The 20,184-nt window shown below is 43.3% G+C and overlaps 1 protein-coding gene across 2 annotated transcripts in view; it reads left to right on the top strand.

Annotated features, from left to right (window-relative positions):
* Positions 1–19,204, top strand: part of LOC144806309 (uncharacterized) — a 74,383-nt gene extending 55,179 nt beyond the window's left edge. The window contains exons 4-5 of one of the 2 annotated variants that reach the window (XM_078672702.1): positions 8,553–8,709; positions 8,888–19,204. In XM_078672702.1, coding sequence (XP_078528828.1) covers positions 9,786–10,559 — 774 coding nt within the window. In that variant the 5' untranslated portion in view covers positions 8,553–8,709; positions 8,888–9,785 and the 3' untranslated portion in view covers positions 10,560–19,204. Of the gene's footprint in view, positions 1–8,552 lie in introns of both variants that reach the window. The other variant, XM_078672701.1, reaches the window with a different exon arrangement.
* The last annotated feature ends 980 nt before the right edge of the window (positions 19,205–20,184 follow it).

Here is a 20,184-nt window from a genome sequence, read left to right as displayed (position 1 = left end):
CAGTGTCCAGGCCCAGAGAACAATCGCGCACCCCGGTGTGCTCCAGCAGACGGAGGTCCAGGTCTAGGAGCAGAAGAAGGGAACGCAGATCTCCCACTTCTTCCTCTTCCCCTACTCGATCTCATAGGGATTATTCTCAGACCTTGACGGACAGTCCTCCATCCAGAATATATCCCGTGGATGACATCTTTACCTTTCAAGACATCTTGGGCAGAGGGGCTCTTAAGCTGTGTGTTCCCATGACAACGCACCAGACCAAAACCTCAGTTATTTTTGAGACTTTGCATCATAGGTCTGCGCCCAAACCTCTGCTACCCTTGGTTCCGGGGATTATAGAACCGGTTATGGTGGTGTTCCTCACGCCAGCGACAATAAAGGCCGCTCCAGTGAGGATTCTCAAGAAATATCGCTTGCCAGAGGAGGATCCACTCTTCCTCAGAGGCGTTCGGCCACCAGACTCGGTCATCATCGCAGTGGTGAAAAAATCTCATGCTGTAGCTTCCTCCTCCACAGTACCTAATGTTAGGGGAGAGCAAGTCGCAGGATTCATGTGGAAGAAGAGTCTGCAACACCTCAGCCTCACTCCTGAAAGTATCCAATGCGATAGCGCTTTTCGGCCGCTATGATAGGTCCCTGTGGGATTCTCTGCAGCGGTTCATCGAGAAACTTCCGCAAGAGGACGAAAGGACTTTGAGGAGATTCTCTTGGAGGGCAGCCAAGTCTCCAACCAAATCATCAGCGCTGCAGCGGAAGGTGCGACCCTCTCAGCGCATGGCTATGCCCTCGGAGTGTGTGCAAGAAAGTCTTCCTGGCTACGTCTTACTGCATTGAAACCAGAAGCTCAATCCCGGATCTTGAACTTGCCTTTTTCAGGAACATCGTTGTTTGGGGCAGGTACCGATGAAGAGATGCAGCGGATAAAAGCATAATTAGACCCTCTTAAAGCTGTGGGGATTGAAAAGAAAAAAGAGTTTCAGAGGCGGTTTCGTCCCTACAGTAAAGTCTCTTCCAAGCAGAGGGTTCAAACCCCTCAGTGGCAGAAGGGTCAGGACCAACAGGGGCAGCAGAAGTCTCAATATAGAGGCAGGCGTAATTCCAGAGGTGGTGGAAATCAGCGCCAGGGCAACAATTCCAACAAAGCCCAATCCAAGCCATTAGTCCTTCCTTCCCCCAGCGCCGTTAACCACTCCAGTGAGGGGAAGCATCGCGCATCATATGGAAGAGTGGCATACCATTGCAAAAGATCGCTGGGTGTTAGCTACACTTCAGAATGGATACTGTCTTAATTTCCAACAACGGCCTACACCCGTTCCTCCAATGCCAACATCAAGTCATCAGCTGAAACTTCTGAAAAAAGAAGTGGCTATCCTTCTCGAAAAGTCGGCCATCGAGAGGGTGCCAATCTCTCAAAGGGGGAAAGGAGTGTATTCTTGATATTTTCTAGTCAGGAAAAAGGGCCAGAAAGCAGAATACAGACCCATTCTAGACTTGAGAACACTCAATCTGTATGTCAAGAAAGAGAGGTTTTGCATGTTGGCGCTTCATCAAATATATCCGCATCTCACGAGAGGAGATTGGATGTGTTCGCTGGACCTACAAGATGCATATTTTCATGTGCCGATCGCTCACAATCACAGAAGATTGCTTCGGTTCCGGTTGGGGACCTCTCACTTCCAGTTCAAAGTCATCCCGTTCGGGTTGAAGTCAGCACCTCGAGTGTTCACGAAGTGTGTCGCAGTGGTAGAGGCCGCTCTACGCCGCAGGGATGTCTTCGTGTACCCATACCTGGATGACTGGCCGTTGAAAGGTCCTTCCCCAGACAGTGTAAGAAATCAATTTCTGAGCTGCATCGACCTCTGCCACCGGTTGGCTCTGCATGTGAACTTCAACAAGCCAATCTCACAGCCTACTCAGAAGATACATTTCCTAGGAGCTCTGCTAGACTCCGAGGTAGGAAAAGTGTTCCCTTCGGAGAAGAGACAGTGTTCCATAGTTCAGAAGTGTCAACTGGTGCTTCGCAGCAAGGACCTAAAGGTGCGAAGGATTGCCTCCCTGCTAGGGTCGATGGCATCCTGCATTTTCCTGGTCCCGAATGCCAGACTACGAATACGTCCTCTTCAGCAGGATCTGGAGGACAAGTGGGACCAACAGTCAGCATGCTGGGATGACAAAATCACACTGTCAGACGCAGCGCGGGCATCCATTCCTTGGTGGGCAAAGAAGAAAAATATGCAGGTCGGAATTCTGTTCCATCAAACTCCTCCTGCCCAGACGTTAATCACAGATGCATCTTTGCAAGAATGGGGAGCACACATGGGTCATCTCCAAATGCAAGGTCTGTGGTCCCTCAAAGAGCGTACTTACCACATCAACATGCTGGAGTTGAGGGCAGTCCACTTCGCCCTCAAAGCGTTCCTTCCCTCGATTCAGGACTCGTCCGTGTTAGTACAGACGGACCCCACCATCACAATGTACTACCTGAACAAGCAGGGAGGTACACGCTCACGGGCTCTTTAGCTGGAGGCCCAAAACATTTGGCATTGGCTCCTGGCTCGCAATCTATCAATCACAGCAGTCCACCTCCCAGGAGAACAGAATGTGACGGCGAACGCTCTAAGCCGGCATTTCGAAGACAGAGAAGACTGGGTTCTTAACGACAAGGTTGTCGAAGACATCTTCCAGTCTTGGGGTCGTGGACGACGAAAACACCAAATGCCGAGACTTCACCTCAAGATTCTACCGCCCAGGGTCGAAAGGGAATGCCCTTTTGATAAACTGATCAGGTGAATTTGTGTACGTCTTTCCACTCCTTCCGCTGATCCCGAAGGTGGGGAGCAAGCTGACGAACTCGTACACAGCGATGAGCCTCATCGCCCCGATTGGCCGAGACAATGGTGGTACACGGACTTTCTCCATCTGTCAGTGAGCCCGCAAAGGAAGCTGCCATGCAGGCCCGACCTGCTATCCAAGATGAAAGGGAGGATTCATCATCCCAACCTTCCGTCACTGAGCTTGGCAGCATGGCTCCTGAGGTCATACAATACGGCCACCTAGGACTTCTGCAAGACTGCATGTCCATATTAAAAGAGGCACGGCGTCCTTCCACAAGACATTCTTATGCATGCAAGTGGGAGCGCTTCTATATGTGGTGTATGCAGAACGACTTATTGTATCTGGCTAAAGCTGGGTTGAAGTTTAATTCTATTAAAGTGCATTTGGCTGCGATAACAGCTTATAGGCGATCACCTTCCCAACCTTCTTTTCTTCCAGTTGCAAGCTGTGAAGGATTTTCTGCAGGAGTTCGAAAAGGTTTATCCCCCAGTGCAACCTCCGTCACCCCCCAGGGAGGTGAACCTGGTGCTATCAAAATTGTTGGGTCCACCTTTTGAACCCATTTATAAAGCAACTTTGCAGCATATTTCGTGGAAGGCTGCTTTTTTGGTAGCAATCACGTCGGCTCGCAGGGTGAGCGAAATTCAAGGTCTCTGTGCCAAAGAGCCTTACACAGTGCTCCGTCTGAATAGGGTAGTGTTGAGAACACATCCTTCTTTTCTACCTAAGGTGGTGTAAAATTTTCATGTAAACCAGACCATCTCTCTACCCACCTTTTTTCCCAATCCCTCCACACCAGCTGAGAGGGCATTGCATTCTTTGGACCTGAAAAGAGTTCTGAAATTTGACCTTGATAAGTCCAAAACTATACGTAAGTCTGATTAGTTATTTGTCAACTATGGGTCGATCAGACCAGGTTATGCAGCCTCGAAACGTTCTATCTCAAGGTGGATAGTTTCTTGTATTAAGCTGGCTTATCAGTTGGCGGAGAAGACCCTGGGTGTTTTTCTCCCAAGGCGCATTCTACCAGAGGGAAAGCGGCTACTGCGGCTTTTCTTAATAATTTGCCTATGTCTGAGATTTGTAAGGCAGCGACCTGAAATGTATATGTAAATGTAAATGTTTTTGTGCTTGTATAGTGCACAGCTACCCGCTGTGGGTTTCCCGGCGCTTGTACGAATACCGCAAGGGAACCCTTCCTGGCTTTCCCTGTGAAGTGTCCACTCCTGGGCACCCCCATGTTGCAGACCAGGCATCCCTTGCGTTGTGGGGGCCGTTGTGGAGACTAAGCAAGCTATTGCCCAGAGTTGCAGCCTGGGACCCATGATCAGAATAGGCACTGAGGCGAGAATATCCGGTCAGGGGAATTAATGAGCCCGAGACCCGCCGAGGCAGGAATCGAACCCTGGTCCCTGGCCAGAGCTCTGCATCGAGGTCTGCCTGCTCTAACCATTGAGCCACACTTCTCCACCTGAAGGTCCGTCCATACATTTACCAGGCATTATTGTCTAGATTCAGACGCTAGAGCAGGTACCCAAGTAGGCCTTGCGGAATCTGTTTAACAGCTAGCTTGGCTGTTACAATTGTTTTGGTTGGGTCATGTTTCTTCTCATTTGCCTGCTGGTGGTTGGTTGGGCTTGCTATTCTAGTCAGTGCTTATGACTATTGATGAGGATCCCCTGGAAGAGAAGGATAAGTTGCTTCCCTGTAATCCTAGTTCTCTTCCAGGGGTATCTTCATCAAAGTCATAAGCAACCCAGCCGCCTCCCCAGGCAAATGAGATATGACTATGTGTTTCTAATTCATTGTTGAGCCCTGTCTTCAGGGTTATGCAAAGAACAACTGACCTCACTGTCACCCCTGAGGCATGATGGGGAAGCCAGGGGTCATGGCTGCCTTAAAGGCACGGTGCCAGTTTTATTTGTTGAAAATGGTTTAATTTTCTATGCTTTTGCTTTACAATGCAGCCTATGGGCTAACAATGTCTATTTATTAGCAATTTTCATGATTTATGAGTATTTTGCTCATTAAACCACAGAGTTCAAGGGCCATTTGACCTAATGTGTTTTTTATTTCCTTGCTAATTCAGTACATGTATGAGTAATTACATTGTTTAGCCTCAGTTTTGGGGCTGCATTGGTGTGAGAAAAAATGATATATGTGCATACATATATGAGGAGCTAGTTATATGGGATTTACATATATATTTTTATATTATTTCCAGGGTCCCCGCACGTGGGCGGGAATATTCATTGCTTATGACTTTGATCAGGATACCCCTAGAAGATAACCCCTGGAAGAGAACTCAGGCATCTAAGTCTCTTCCTGAGACACATTTGCCTAAAAAAAATGGGTCTCTCGTCGTCGATGAAGACTTCCGTTGCCACTGCTACGACAACGACTTCTACCTTCTCTTCTCCTCAACCTACAATGATTATGCTGTCGGCGTCCTCTCAGTTGATGTTTGTCATGGTGTCAGTGAAGCCTCGCCCGTCTGCCACCTCCCTCACTTTGTTGTCGATGAAAAAGAGGTATGTCTCCAGTAAGTCGCCGACGGATGCCTCCTCGCCGACGAGACGGTCGATGGCTCTCAAGGCTCTACCTGCTTCGTCAACAGATGCCTCGTCGACGGTTGCCTCAATGACAGCACAGAAGCCTTCCCTTACGTTACTTCGTCGTCGACCGCTGAGTTGTCAGCGGCATCCTTGGTTCCACCTTCAGCTTTGATGTCTCTAATCCCCTTGAACTCTTCAGCAACACTTTTGCCGCCTTCAGGAACGACGGATGTTTCCCTACTTCAATGTAGGAATTCTTCTTTGGATCTATTGCCAATTCAACCATCTCCAAATCTTCCTGTGGAGCTTTTTGACTATGGGGCTGATAAGGAGGATTCGGAAGAGGATGACAGGTTCCGTGCTGCTCGTACTCCTTTGGAGCTTCTTATCAAATGCCAAGATATTGATGATGACCAAGGATATGATTATTACCTTGAGCCTAATACTCAACCACCACTTGAGAATCCAACAGTGCAGATGCCCATGTCTCTCATCTCTAATTTGCAACATATGCTTGATGACTACTCCCGCTGATTTCCTCCCTCGGAGTCGGCCTGATCTGTCCTACAGACGCATCTTCCTCTGCCTTCATTGATCATCGAGCCGCCACCTCCGGTTTCTCCGGTGGCATCAATGTCTCATCACCCGGAGGACGCACACACCACTGATGATGACAGATAAAATGGGGAGTTGGATGATAGAGCCCTCCTTACTGAGTGGGACAATTATCAAATTCAGACTCAGTCACCTACCACTCCAATTCCTGTTGACTCTCCGTCAGCTGACATAGGTGGGTTTCATGTTAATGGACAGGGAGTCCAAGAGATTCCAACTTCCTAGAGTCACCAAGGAATACGACTGTTTCTTGTATGATTCCAAAGATCAGCCACGGAAACAGGTTTGGGCTATCCCGATCATTGACTTAATCTGGCAGGACGGTTTGAAGGTCATGAAAACCCTGCTTCCATTCCTGCAGTCCTGCTACGCCTGGATATGAAGTACAAGGCCCCGGATGATTCCCAGTCTGTCTTATTGGTCAACCAAAGCCAGATTTGGTTATCTCCCAGGCAGCACAACGTCGTGCCAGGAATCCCTCGTCTCCATTATCTGCTCCTCCTGATCAAGATGGCAGACACCTTGATTCCATTGGAAAGAAGTTTTCCACCATGGCGGCAACTACTTTCCGGGCGGCTAATTCTCTTGCTATTCTAGGCCAATACGACAGGCAAATGTGGTCAGACATTTCCCCCATTTATTGATGTGCCGCCGTACTGCGGCGTCCCCAGTCCACAGTCCCTGCCCGGTAACGTCGGGTTTTCACTCAGAGCCCCCTCTCTGCCTCCTCCAGCAGTCACCAGTACCTTGTAGTCCGAGGATGTCCTGTGCGCGCAGCCGCGTCCGTTTTGGTTTTCGCCGCCTTTATTCTGTGTCTAGGAGCAGTTCTTGTCGGGTCATCTGTGTGCCGGGCCGCCGTGAAACTTTAGTCCCCGGCTTCCGTAGTGCTGTTAGGCCCTGGTTGCACTGTCTCGTAGCCGCTTGAGTTTTAGGAGTCTGGAGTAGCGGATTGCTTCACCGGGAACCAGAAGATCTCCCGTTTTTATACAGCCGTAGCAGCGCCTGCTGAAGTCAGGATTATTGTGCGGATTGTCGGGGAAGGTGCCCTGCAGTCACAGAGCTATGCTAGAACGCGGCTATCTTTCTCGGCCGGTAGCCACGCCGGGAAGTGGTTTTTTATTAGTTTTTTTTCTTTGTTCCTTGTTAGATTCATAATTACTTATCCCAAATTAGGATGAGTTTGTCCACGCTTTTTGGCTATTCCGCATACAACACCTTGGTGGAGCAACCTGGAGAAATTACCGTTACAGAAGGCCGTTGAGTTTTCTTTAGACCTATCTGCTGGCTTAGCAAAGTTGCATCATTTTCTTTTTTATCTCTCTCTCTAAGCTCCGGGGCACTTAGAAGCTGTATCTTTCATTTGGCTTATCTAATAAGAGGAGGAGCTGATTTACATTGATCAATGCACTTTGTCCACCTGTTATAATTCTGTTGAGGCTTTCTGATCCCCTGCATGGGACCAAGTGATGATGTAATTTTTGCCTGTGGACTGTGGAAAAAAAACAAATAATCAACACATTTTTGACATATATCAGGTGGCAGGCCAAGGCTCCTCTGTGCTCTGCAGCAGCCGCCGCACGAGCAGCACTAGCAGCGCCTTAGCACCACGGTGCTGGCAGCGGCCGTTCCTGCCTCCATCGCAGATCCGTAGAACTTAAAGCGCCCGTATAACAAGACACGGGTGAAGCGGGAACCGGTCACAAAACAAACCCTGGCAGTCGTCCCAGACTCCGATCCGCTTGCTCGTCAAATCCTCCTCGGCTCTAATCGATACGCTCTGCACTCAACACCGAATCACAGGCCGACAACAACTGTGAACACCAACAGAGGGAAGAATTGTGTGTTTCCCCCAGTTAGTGAAAAAAACCAGCATATGTCTTGGCTGCTTCTGCTGCACCCAGAGTCTTATGCGTCTTTTCAGTCTAAGGTTTCTGTCTGGAAAAAGATTGTGTCCTGGTTTTCTGCACCCAGTAAATCCAGGTGCAGAAAAACCTAACAACTAATGATCAGGTGGAATAAAATGAACACATGAAAGTACGCCTTAATTTCATTGCCCTTGATTCACACTCTGGACCATAGTTGAGGGATAGGTCTAGGCATAATCCTCACAACGCCCAATAGATTTGCTTGAGGCAGAGGCCAAAACTCAAAAGTCAGGAAACCAGATACAAGTAGGTGGTAACTCAGGGCAGGGGAAAACGCCTGTTGCCCGTGGAGGAGTCATTCCCTTCCCAGAAATCTGCATTACAAATTAATTAATAGTGTATATGTTTTTAATATCTGTTTGGTGCCAGTCCATATGACTTTCATATCTGCCTTTGGGATTCTATGTTGCAACTCCATAGGGTACATGTATTCTTTGTGAGCTTAATAAAATGTTGAAAATTCTACAAAACCTCACTCCAACATCCAAGTACTCTCATGCTACCATTCTACACTCTGCACTGTCTGAAAAACAGCTCAACATTTTCAAAATTCTGCATTGATTTGGCTTGTAAATTATATTTTTGGAAATGTACATGTATTAACTATTTAATTTTAATACTATAGGTGATTGAAATTACGGACGAAGAAAGCAAGATTTAGCACTAAGCAACTGAATGTCAGTGGCATAAGAAGGATTATTTTGAAAAACTGAAGGACATCCAGCATTCTACGTTTAAACAATTTCCAAAAATCTAAGTGTGGCGAGGAAAGTACTATACCTGTAAGTGAAGTCTCTAATTTTGCATTTCATTAACCCAGAGCAAAGTCATATCTGTGAACACAGCATCAGAAATAATGTAGAAAGACCGCTTCAGCATCCTTATCTGAAATATTATCAGAAAGACAAATTGCCTCAGCATGACAGAATAACGTTCATCTAAAGCATCTTGTAATTCTAGAGAGGAAGCACACACTGCATAAAAGAAAGTTACAATAAAAGGTTTCTTCTGGATACCATCAAAGAAAAGACGCTGAAAGAAGACTCCGAAGCTGACACGTTAACAACCAAAAGATTGGAAAAACACCTTTGTTCAACAACCGTTTTTAACCAGTTACGCAAGTTTGAGACTATCTGCCTCGGGACCTCGACCCACTCTGCTCACTCTGGCGAAAACCTTAAGAATTCACCACTTTATTGTGTTAATGACCATCTCAGATTGTTTCCTTTTTATTGTGTACTGTTCTGTAATTCTATGTAAATCGCCTCAACATTATCTGTTGTGCAGGAATGATATGTAAAACTGTTAAATATAAAAATGGATTAAAGGAGCACCGTTGCGCTATATCTAATGTAAATAAATACTCATCCTCAGAACTACAAACCTTAACCTTACCCCAAACATAGAAAGGATAGAAGGAACTGATGTTCTGCGACTAATCATCCACAATAGTACTCTGCACGCTCTAACGCCCTCAGTTACTGCCATTATACCAGTGCAAAAAGGTACTTATCAGTTTAATCATTAAATATCAGACTAGCACCTTATTACTGCATTGCTAAGAACCTATACAAATAGATTTGAGAAAAACTTCAGTCACAAATTAAGTTGCTGCCGGAGAGGCTATTACTTAAAGACTATTATCTGTTAGAAAAATTTCAACAGGTGTTACAGGACTGCTTCACGACATTTTTTGCTCAATTCAAGTGTTGAGAAGATTACACACAATTTCTTTTAGAGATAAGTGCTGAACATTATCTAAACAAGCCCGACTCTAAAATCGAGGCAAAATAACCGAAGTTAGGGAAAAAAGTTACCAAGATACAGCCATAAATCTTATCTCACCGAATTTGACAGAATGCACACAGGGGAAAACCACTCTCAGTGCAAAGTATGCCAAAAAAGTTTCAGCCGTAAATCTTATCTCACTGAGCATATGAGAATTCACACTGGGGAAAAACCTTATCAGTGCTCTGAATGTCAGAAAAGGTTTAGTATCAAACTGAGTCTATATCGACATGAATTAACCCACTCTGGGGAAAAACGTTATCAGTGCTCTGAATGCCCAAAAAATTTCAACCAAAAATCTCATCTCACTGAACATATGAGAATCCACTCTGGGGAAAAACCTTACCAGTGCTCTGAATGCCCAAAACATTTCAAACTTAAATCACTTCTAACTGCACATGTGAGATTCCACACTGGGGAAAAACCTTATCAGTGCTCTGAATGCCAGAGATGTTTCAGTGACAAAATGAGACTCACTAAACATACACGGACCCACACTTGGGTAAAACGTTATCGGTGCACTGAATGCGACAAATGTTTCAGTGAAAAAAGCCATCTCACTCAGCATATAAGAATCCACACTGGGGAAAAACCTTATCAGTGCCCTGAATGCCAGATATGTTTCAGTCAAAAAAGCAGTCTCACTGAGCATATAAGAATCCACACTGGGGAAAAACCTTATCAGTGCTCCGAATGCCAGGTATGTTTTAGTGTAAAAAGCCGTCTCACTAAGCATATAAGAACCCACACTGGGGAAAAACCTTATCAGTGCTCCGAATGCCAAAAATGTTTCAGACAAAAATCTCATCTCACTGAACATATGAGAATCCACACTGGTGAATAAAATGATCAGTTCTCTAAATGTCAGAAAAGATTCAGAGGTAGAGATGGTTACAAGTGCCATAAGAAAACACACCATCAAAATAATCAGTTCTCCGAATGCCAGAAAAGCATACATTTTAAACTCAATCTCACTCTACATGAGCAGACGCACACAGGGGGAAAACATTACCAATTTCTGTGAATGCCAGAAATTCCTATTTGATAGGCACAGCCTCACTAACCATAAGCGACTCCATACTGATGAGTGCTCTGAATGGCAGAAAAGCTGCAGAAAAAAACGCTATCTCACCATGAGAAACTCCACACTAGAGAAAATCCTTATGCCAAAAAAGGTTGAATCTGAAAGACAGTGTTATGCTTCATGAGAGATCCCACTCTGGGAAAAACCTTATGAGTGCTCGAAATGCAAGCAAAGTTTTGGGTACAAATTACTTCTCACTTGACATGAGCGAACTCACACGGGGGAAAAAAGCCTTATGTGTGTTCTGAATGTAAAAAAATATAAATAAAAAATATTTAAAAATGCTCAAATGTCAGATAAGGTTTAGTCTTGAATACAATGTCATTTCACATGAGGGAATTCACACTGGACTAAAGCCATATACAGGAGGGGAAAGCCAGAACCGTTATACTCAGAAAGGAGATATCACTAAATATGAGAAATACATCCACACCAGGTGAAAAGTAAGGCGTAGCTTGAGTTGCAGAAAAGCTTCTCACAACCTGACTTTACATGAGAGAGCACATATTGTAGTTGCAATAGAATTCATCAAGAAACTCTGCATGATAACCTAGGCTGCCCGCTTGCAACCTCCAAAGAAATTTCAGGCCTGGAAATATTTTTCATTGCAACAGAATCCACAATTTGAGTATATGAAAGTTACAAAACTCTCAAGGTCTTTACTTTACACAGAGAAGTGTTAGTGCTTGCAAAAATCAACTAATTGCCCAAAAAATCACAATAATAATGTCTTAAATTTTACTCCATCCAAAAGGTTTCGGCTCACCCTTGTTTCTTAACATATGACTGATATCTATTTTTTCATGATAAGATTAAGCCTATGCGGAGTTCTTCAGTGAGGAACTCCGCAATGTGACAAAAAAACTCTGGCGGTCTACGCGGAGTTCCGCTAGCAGCGGAGTGCGTAAGGGTCATGCAGTTTGTGGTGATTTCATCCCATGTCGGAGGATCATTTGGCCCTTCTCTTCCAGGAAGTTGCGGATCTCTTTGTCAAACGCGTCCCTGTGCCAGAAGTAGGTCGGGGTTGCTACTCCCACTACTTCTTGGTACCCAAGAAGGACAAAGGCCTGCATCCTAGCTTAGTCCTCAGGGACATCAACCGCTTCCTCCTAAAGAAGAAGTTCAAGATGTTAACCTTGGCTCAGGTCTTGTCTGCCTTCGACCCTGGAGATTTGATGGTAGCGTTGGACTTGCAGGACACTTACTTTCACATTCCCGTCTTGCCTGCCCATCGGCATTACCTACTGTTCACGGTAGGCCACACGCATTTTCAGTTTATCACGCTCCCCTTTGACCTTACCAGCCCCCCCCCTGGTGTTCACGAAAGTGATGGCGGTGGTCGCAGCTCATCTGCGCAGATCAGGGGTTCCAGTCTTCTCCTATCTCGACGACTGGCTGTTGAAGGCTCCCACCTCCAGACTACGACCGACTTCCTGCATTTGCTGGGGTTCTCAGTTAACGTGCTGAAGTCGCACCTGATTCCAACCGATAAGCTCCTTTTCATCGGAGCGGTTCTGGACACAGCACAGTTTTGGCTCTATCCTCCCCCAACCTGAGTTCACAGTAGTGATGGATGCGTCACTCCTGGGTTGGGGCGGCCATATAGGAATGGTGGAGATCAAAGACCTCTGGTCTCCGGCGAAGTCCAGGCACCACATCAACCTTCTGGAGCTCCGGGCGATTCATCTTGCACTGAAGGCATTCCTTCTTTCTGTCAAAGGAAGAGTGGTGCGGGTGTTCACGGACAACACCACCGCCATGTGGTACTGCAACAAACAGGGCAGGGTGGGGTCGTGGACCATATGTCAAGAGGCTCTTCGCCTTTGGACATGGCTGGAACATCAGGGCATATCTCTGGTGGTTGAACACTTAACAGGTTCACTGAACGCCAGGACGGACAAACTCAGCCGCCAGTGCATGATGGATCACAAATGGCATCTTCACTCGAAGGTCGTGCTAGGTCTCTTTCAGTAGTGGGGAGAGCCTTGGTTAGATCTATTCGCCACCGAAGAGAATGCTCAATGTCAGCAGTTCTGCTTGTTAGAGTTTCCAAAGCGGCTCTCGCTCGGCGACCCTTTTCATTGCGAGTGGAGTTGCGGCCTCCTGTACCACTTCTGCCAAGATTGCTGAAGAAGATCAAACGCGATCAGTCCCAAGTCTGGTACCCCGAGTTCTTGAGCATGGCCATCGATCCTATTGTTAACAGATTTCTGAAGTGCATTACTCATCTCTTTCCTCCTTCTCCTTTCGTAATGCCCTAGTGGGAGTTGACCTCACTTATCTTATGTGTGCTCCCTTTGAGCGCCTACATAATTGTCCTCTTCGCCTCCTTTGAAGACTGCTTTTTTGCTTGCCATCACCTCTGCTTGCAGGATGAGTGAGCTTCAGGCTTATCTTCCAGACCTCCCTTTCTTGCTGTCCATCCAAACAAAGTAGTCCTCCGTGTAAGCCCTCTTTTCTGCCCAAAGTGATAGCCTCTTTCCACATAGGTCTGACCATCAGATTACCTACCTTCTTCCCACCTCTGCTGTGTTTTTCTCTGCCAGGTGCACAACATATAGACTGTTCACACACTTTCTGTAGTATGCTTTGTTCTGGGCAGATGAATTCTAATCCCCACTCTCCTTCTATCCTCGTGTTAGTGCAGCCCGATGTAAACAGTAATTGTAATGTATTTAGATTTACATAACACTTACTACCCCATACGAACTTTGAAGCGCTTTTTCGGCAAGTAGCACACTACTCTAGGATCCAAAAATTATTCGTGGTGAATTAGTATAGGGAAATATAAAAATGTATATGAGAGCTGGACATGTTGGTCTGTTAGTTGGGTTAAAAAAGATTGTGGGGAGATAGAAGAGGGAAGGTTTTGCATTTATATAACGCTTGCTACCCCTGATGAAGTGTTGAAGTGCTTTTCGGCGAGTAGCATGCTACTCCAGATCCCAAAAAGATGAATAGACAGATCAATTATGGTGGGGAGGTTGTTTTATTGTATACACACAACAGTACACAAATTAATAAAATTCTGTTATAAAGTTGTATCTAAGAGGCAAGTATAGTCTCTGATAATAATGTATACAATACTGATAAGTTTTAAGTTGGCTTGCCATCAAGACTGATGCCCCGTAATGTTGATGCAAAGTCATCTGTGCTGGCGTATCCTAAACTCTTGTTGAATTGTAACATCCACCTTGTAGGTACTGCTATTTGTATCAGGTCCACGTTGTAGGCAGACACAAACGCCTAAATTGTGCACTATTTATATTAAGCATAATAAGCATAATGTAAGTGAGCAGATGACAGTAAGCACTGTACAAGCTGTATTAGGTGCTTAGAAGTAGAGTGACATAGAGGGCAATAAACACTCACTAAATCTTTCTTTTTTATTATTAATAGTGCTCATAAGACCATACAATTCAATACGATGTACAAATAGCCCATTGGGGAACAGTTCAGGCATCATCTGGGGATTACACATCCGAGAAACACAAGTGTCTTTCATGAATACAAATTGACTACTCCTCCAAGGACTCCACTGTATTATTGACACGGGCGAAAAGGCAAACAAGCAGTCAGGAGGTACACTGATTGTATACCCCCACCTGACAGGATGGTGACAGACCCCAACCACCTGCAGGGGAAACGTGCCACCTAACTTAATAGCGGCTAGACGCTTTACTATGTAAGCAGACTGGTGGTTTACAACTGCGCCTACGTTGGGGCACCACATGTTTTTTCCAGCATAATCTGGTGTGCTCCCCCCTGTGTGGGATGATAGCACCCACTGAAAACTGCACCGTTGTGTAGTCTGGGACAGTGCACCTTCCATGTAATTCTGAACTGGGCCTTTAAATACGGTACTATTTTGTGTGCCTATTTAGTTCAGGTATACAAAGAATGTGGCACTACTTGTATACTAGGGTAGGACAAGGAGGATTGAATTTCTATGGTGGCAGAAATGTTTCTGTCAAAGTGCTTTATGCCCTAAACACTCTCCCGTATCCTGAACATAATAAGATTACGTAGAATACACCTCTGCGTGCCTAATGCTGCCATTTGCATTTCAAGACCAGTGATTAATGGGGCTTTATCAAGGTCAAAGCCATTAGGCGTTCCCGACCTGTCTGATACTTGCATATGGAAAAGATGGGTCATTTGAACCTAAAGATAGATAAACATATTCATAGGTCATGATTTATGTCTGCATCTAATATAAAACTGTAAATTAGGAGAGGTGATAAGTGAGAAGTTAAAGGCAGCCGCTAATCGAGCTGCATTTGTACATAGGCCTTCCTATATTATGATATCTATTCGTGCTTCAGTCTTTAATTGTAATGAATACTTTAAAACCCATGCATGAAGTCATCGTCGAGCTGTTTAGATAATCCACCTGTCTCGCCACCTCTTCCCCACTGCATCCTTAACCAGTGGCCTAGCCAGTGTGCCCTGGGCCCCAATGCAAGAAAGGAAATGTGACCTCTGCCCTTTATTTGGACTGCAGAAAACAGCAATAATCATTGTTCTGTGGGCCCCTCAAGCCTCTGTTTGAACTGTGACAAACAGCAGTTATCAGGGTTCAGTGGGCCTTTAAGGCATCTGGGACCTGGTGCCACTGCACCTGCTGCACCAATGGGAAGCTAAGCCCCTGCCCTTAACAGCTTCTATGTTAGTCCCACTGGAGAACCAAAACAGCCAAGTACTGATCTGGCCATATATGCAGGCATGCAGCCGCCTCTTCCACTGAAGGGATTTAAGTCGCATGAAAGCAGCATGCGGGAAACAACCATTTTCTGAGGTAAAGTCAACCAACACCTCGTCTGTTCCAACCTGAATCCATTTAAAACCAGGGACGAAAAAACGGTTCATCGTCATCCCTTGCTTATCAGAAGGGTAAAACAGATTAATCTAACATTACAGTGTACCACATAACAAATTGTGATTCTGTTTACAAATTAAAACTCGCATGCATATAGAAAGGGGAGTCTTTGGCCAAAATAGCCATTTTCCCTACTCATGCTTTTAAAACATCTTATACAAAAAATGCTAATTACATTGTCATCCGGAAATAGTCATTAGCACCAACTCATAAGCAAATGCCACTTAGAATTGTCTTTCACTTCAAGCTTTCAAAGGTAAATTGATATAAAAGCAGTATTGAATTTTTTGACGTTGTGTACTCTTACCAAAATTTAGAGCATCAATTTTATATGACACATCATAGAAAAAAGGAGTTCTTTAAATATACTAAACCTCCTGAAACGTTCGATTAACCAGTTATAAAGTCACGTCTAGCTTAGTTAGTTTATAGTCTTTTTTTTATAATAGTAATTATTTCACATTGTTACTGAATATGCATGGCTAAACACTTAAGGTCCCAAAGGCGAGACCTATTGGCTATGACAATGCTTGTTATTGATTGAGTACATTGAACGGTACAACTTTTGATTAAGTCCTGAAGAATACCGCAAACACCTCTTCGGAGGGTTAATAGACTGAAACATGTTGACCTTTTATTGACTCTAACAGTGCATATATATTTCTCCCACAGTGTCCTGTTTTTAATCCTGGCCCAGGGGTGTACAAATAATGGAAACCCTATACCCTATAGCAAGTTTTAACTTTCACTCTGCTGCCTCCACTACCCTGAGCTCATTATTGTGGTATTTAGTATACCTTTCTTTACAACAAAACATGCCTGAACTCCTCCCTCTCAGTGAGGGGGTTGTATCACTGTGCAAGGAGATTCCCAATAAAGAAGCATGCCAACTATGGTGGGTGAGGGAAATCGTCCTTTTAAAGGGATATTTCATTTTAGCTAGGTCTTCATTTGAAACCGTAATCGTCAGAGACCCAAGGGTTTCTTGATTGTGGTAGAAATGCATTTTTACCCCTTCATTGTACGTTTAAGCACAGACCATTGCATGAAATGTTGTGATCTATGTAGGGAAAATACTCTGTGCGCTGACAAAATGTGTTACAATAACAGAAAGTTGATAATCGCATTTAATAACTTCTCAAACCTGGATTTATCTAGAAGAGAAGTCTGTTCATTCTAGCAGATTTTTGATACCACAAGGTATAAGAAATTAGGGGATCTTTATCCGATATCTTTATCAGTAAAGTATCTGAAATTATTGAACATAAACTTTTCCAAGTATTATTTCTAAAGATTAAGGAAGTTCTATTTTGGTCTTTTCTAAACTAACCCCAGTGCGTAGGACTACAATAACCACCTCTCACAAATCAATATTGTGCTTGTTTTAGTGAGAAAGCTAAATGATATAGGAGCAACCAGGAAATGGCGCCAGTATTTTTCTTAGGAAGCTTCAAGTTAGAGAGTGAAAACACTTTTTAGAATGCTCCAAAAATTGTGAGAAAGATATTTCAATATGTTTGACAAAAAGAATAGGGACATTTCATTACAATATTGAAATGGGAACTAACAGGAACAAATATTTACATGACATTACAAAAATATTAGAGACTAAATCTCAGCAATATAGGAAATACTGAGGCTCATGTACTAATAATCCATTTGGTAAAAAGGGGTTGCTTGTAGAGTCAGCACACTACTTTGTCTGTGATAGCTTTTAAATAAAGGCATTTTTTTAATGCACCCTATTTTACTTTCAGATTCACAAATGTCCCCTTGGGTTACTACCTCCTGTTACTGTTTTTCAGTCCACATATGGTTTCAAAGCTCAATACATACCTTAACAATGTATTAAATATTCAGAAGGGAAACCATTAACATTCCCCTTCCAAATTCTGAATTGTTAAATGGGCTTAGTACATTTGAAAAAGGGGTTTAGCATTTGCAAACTCTGTGAACTACTGAACCAGTAGATTTTTTTAACAATAAAACATGAGGCAATTTGTCTCAATTCCCTCCAAATTAAGTTTTCTAATATTGTTAGTTGAATGATAACTGGTGCATGTACCTATTTAGTGTTAGTGTTGCTTCAGATCAAATAAAAACCATCACACATAACTCTTACACAATACTTAAAGACAGAATTTCTGACATCCAGCGTTAATGTTTTGTTAAATATATTTGTAAATGTTGTCACTTAAACAGGAAAGCAGCTAAAGCAGTCTCTGGACATAAAATAGTATGTAATCATGATCTTTAGATGCATTTTCTGAGTTTCAGGAACAATGTGTGTCTCTGGGTTTACTCTAAACCACTATAATAAACATATTCAATGATTTGAGATTTGATCTGTTTGTACTGGTTTCCATTGCAGACAATAATCTAGATTTACACCAAGGATCAATTCCACCCATGGCTTTTAAAATCTATTTATCATTGATCTTTTTTAGTGTTATCGCAACTAAAACTGTAATAGAACGGATCTGAGAGATGGACCTTCAAGTATAATGCTCAGTCAATTTATTGAACAAACTATGGAGTTAAAATCTGAATAGATTCGATCCACAAGCATTGCCTGACCACTGTATTTTACATCAATAGATTAATTATCAGCACATTTTCTCTAAGTACAATTCAGTCATCTTCTATTTTTCGCGGAACTCTTGCTGGTCTGTTAGAACTCTTTCAAAAATATGACATTTAAATGTCCAAACAATCAGGAATTCTAGTTTCAAGCATGGTCAAACCTTAATGAATGCTATACCTAAAGATGCCCTTCTGTTCCTACATTTTATTGTGCACCATGATTCAGAAATGGCATGTTTTTGCTTTCAGAGGTAAAATTCTAAACATATTTTTTGTTGTTGACATCAGAAACATTATCACTAATTGGGAAGATAACCACAAGTGGTCTTGTGATGCTTGCTGGAATGGGAAGTGTTTATTAAAAATGTGGATTGAATTCAAGTTTAGGTGACAATTTTACCAAAGTGTATGGTTTTTGTATATATTTAAAGTTGTTGATCTCCAAGAATTGAATTGAAATTCAAGTTTATCATTTGAATCCTATTGTTGGAAAAGATGTGATTTTGAACTCCATGAGGCGGTTCCTTTCCAGAAAGCATTCAGGTTGTAATCATGAGTCAAATAATGCTGAGGAGGTTAAAACATTCAAATTAAATTCAAATTACACGTGAAATGTTCATTGTTCAATATATTTCTCTTAGTATTTTAATGTGAGGACTTTATTGCTTAAGGAAAATAATTAGGTTTTTTTTCTATATGTAGGAAGCATTACATTAATGAAATCACTGTATCCCACCTTCTTTCTTTCATTTCTTGTTCTTTATGAACGTTTCTATTTTTGAACTTTAAAGATTGCCCGAAATTAAGAATTGTGCTCTACATAACTTTGCTGTGTTACAGTATGTTGATTTTTATGTACAACTTTCGTCTCTTATGTGTATGGCAACTGATGTTTTGTTTTGTTTTAATAATCAGCTTATGTTTATTAGGTTTCATTATTCAATAAAATGTTTCAAACACAACAAATGGTAGTTGATATGTATTTACAACTGCAGCATTTTTATTGTATGGGCACTTTCAAAGGGGCCAAAAATATGGTCTGTGGGATGATGGAGGACCACATTGGCATCATCAGGGAGAGGATTGGGCAGGTGATTAGGGGTATATGTAAGGTTGGAAGTAGGGGGAACAACGCATGTACATTGTGTGGACTGTGACTCCTGGAGTTATTGTGAGGGATACCATGCTACCCTGTAAATGAATCCCCTAGTGATTATTATCAACAAACTTTATTCGGTTTTATAAAAGAAAAACATCTTCCAAGTTACAGATTGACAAATATATTTATGTCCAAGTTAATCAGAACACAAGATAAAAATTCATGAATTACAGTACAGAAGTTAATCGCAGCTTGACCTGAACAGCGACCCGTAAAAAGTTAAGCGTATGCAAACCAGTGTCTTTAGAGAGGAGTTGTAAAAAGATAAGAGCTGGTCTCACCCTCCTAACACCCGCTTTTTTGAGAATGGGAATAATAAATAACTATCTAGGGACAGCAGAAAAACTACAAAACATCGTAAAGTGCATCATGTCCTGAGGAGACTCACCGTTGCAGCCACAGTGCATGAGGCACAGGCCTCTGTGGAAGCCGCGAGGGTGTGCCAAGAGGTAATGGAAGAGGTTGAGCCGAAACCGGGTCAATAGAAAAAGATCATGGATGCTTTTAAGCCCTAGAAGATAAGGTTTGTTGGTTGGTACAGTTTTTAACACAATGTACTTACGCACACTAGGCTTACACAGCTCATTTCCCTCTCTGTCACAGCAGCTCATTCTTAAAAAACACTCTTTGACCAGAGAAAAGTCCCTCTTACATATGCGCTCAGGGTTAGCGAATAGTTCCTACCTACCCTGGAGAGACCAACTCTTATATACTGGAGCCATCGGATGCTTGAAACATGGTCAAGTGAAAGGCATTCCCGTAGG

This window comes from Lissotriton helveticus (genome assembly GCF_964261635.1).
Source record: "Lissotriton helveticus chromosome 1_1 unlocalized genomic scaffold, aLisHel1.1 SUPER_1_unloc_61, whole genome shotgun sequence".
NCBI classification, from domain to species: domain Eukaryota; kingdom Metazoa; phylum Chordata; class Amphibia; order Caudata; family Salamandridae; genus Lissotriton; species Lissotriton helveticus.
Note: the sequence above shows the minus strand (reverse complement) of the source record. Positions and strands in the feature narration are given on the sequence as shown.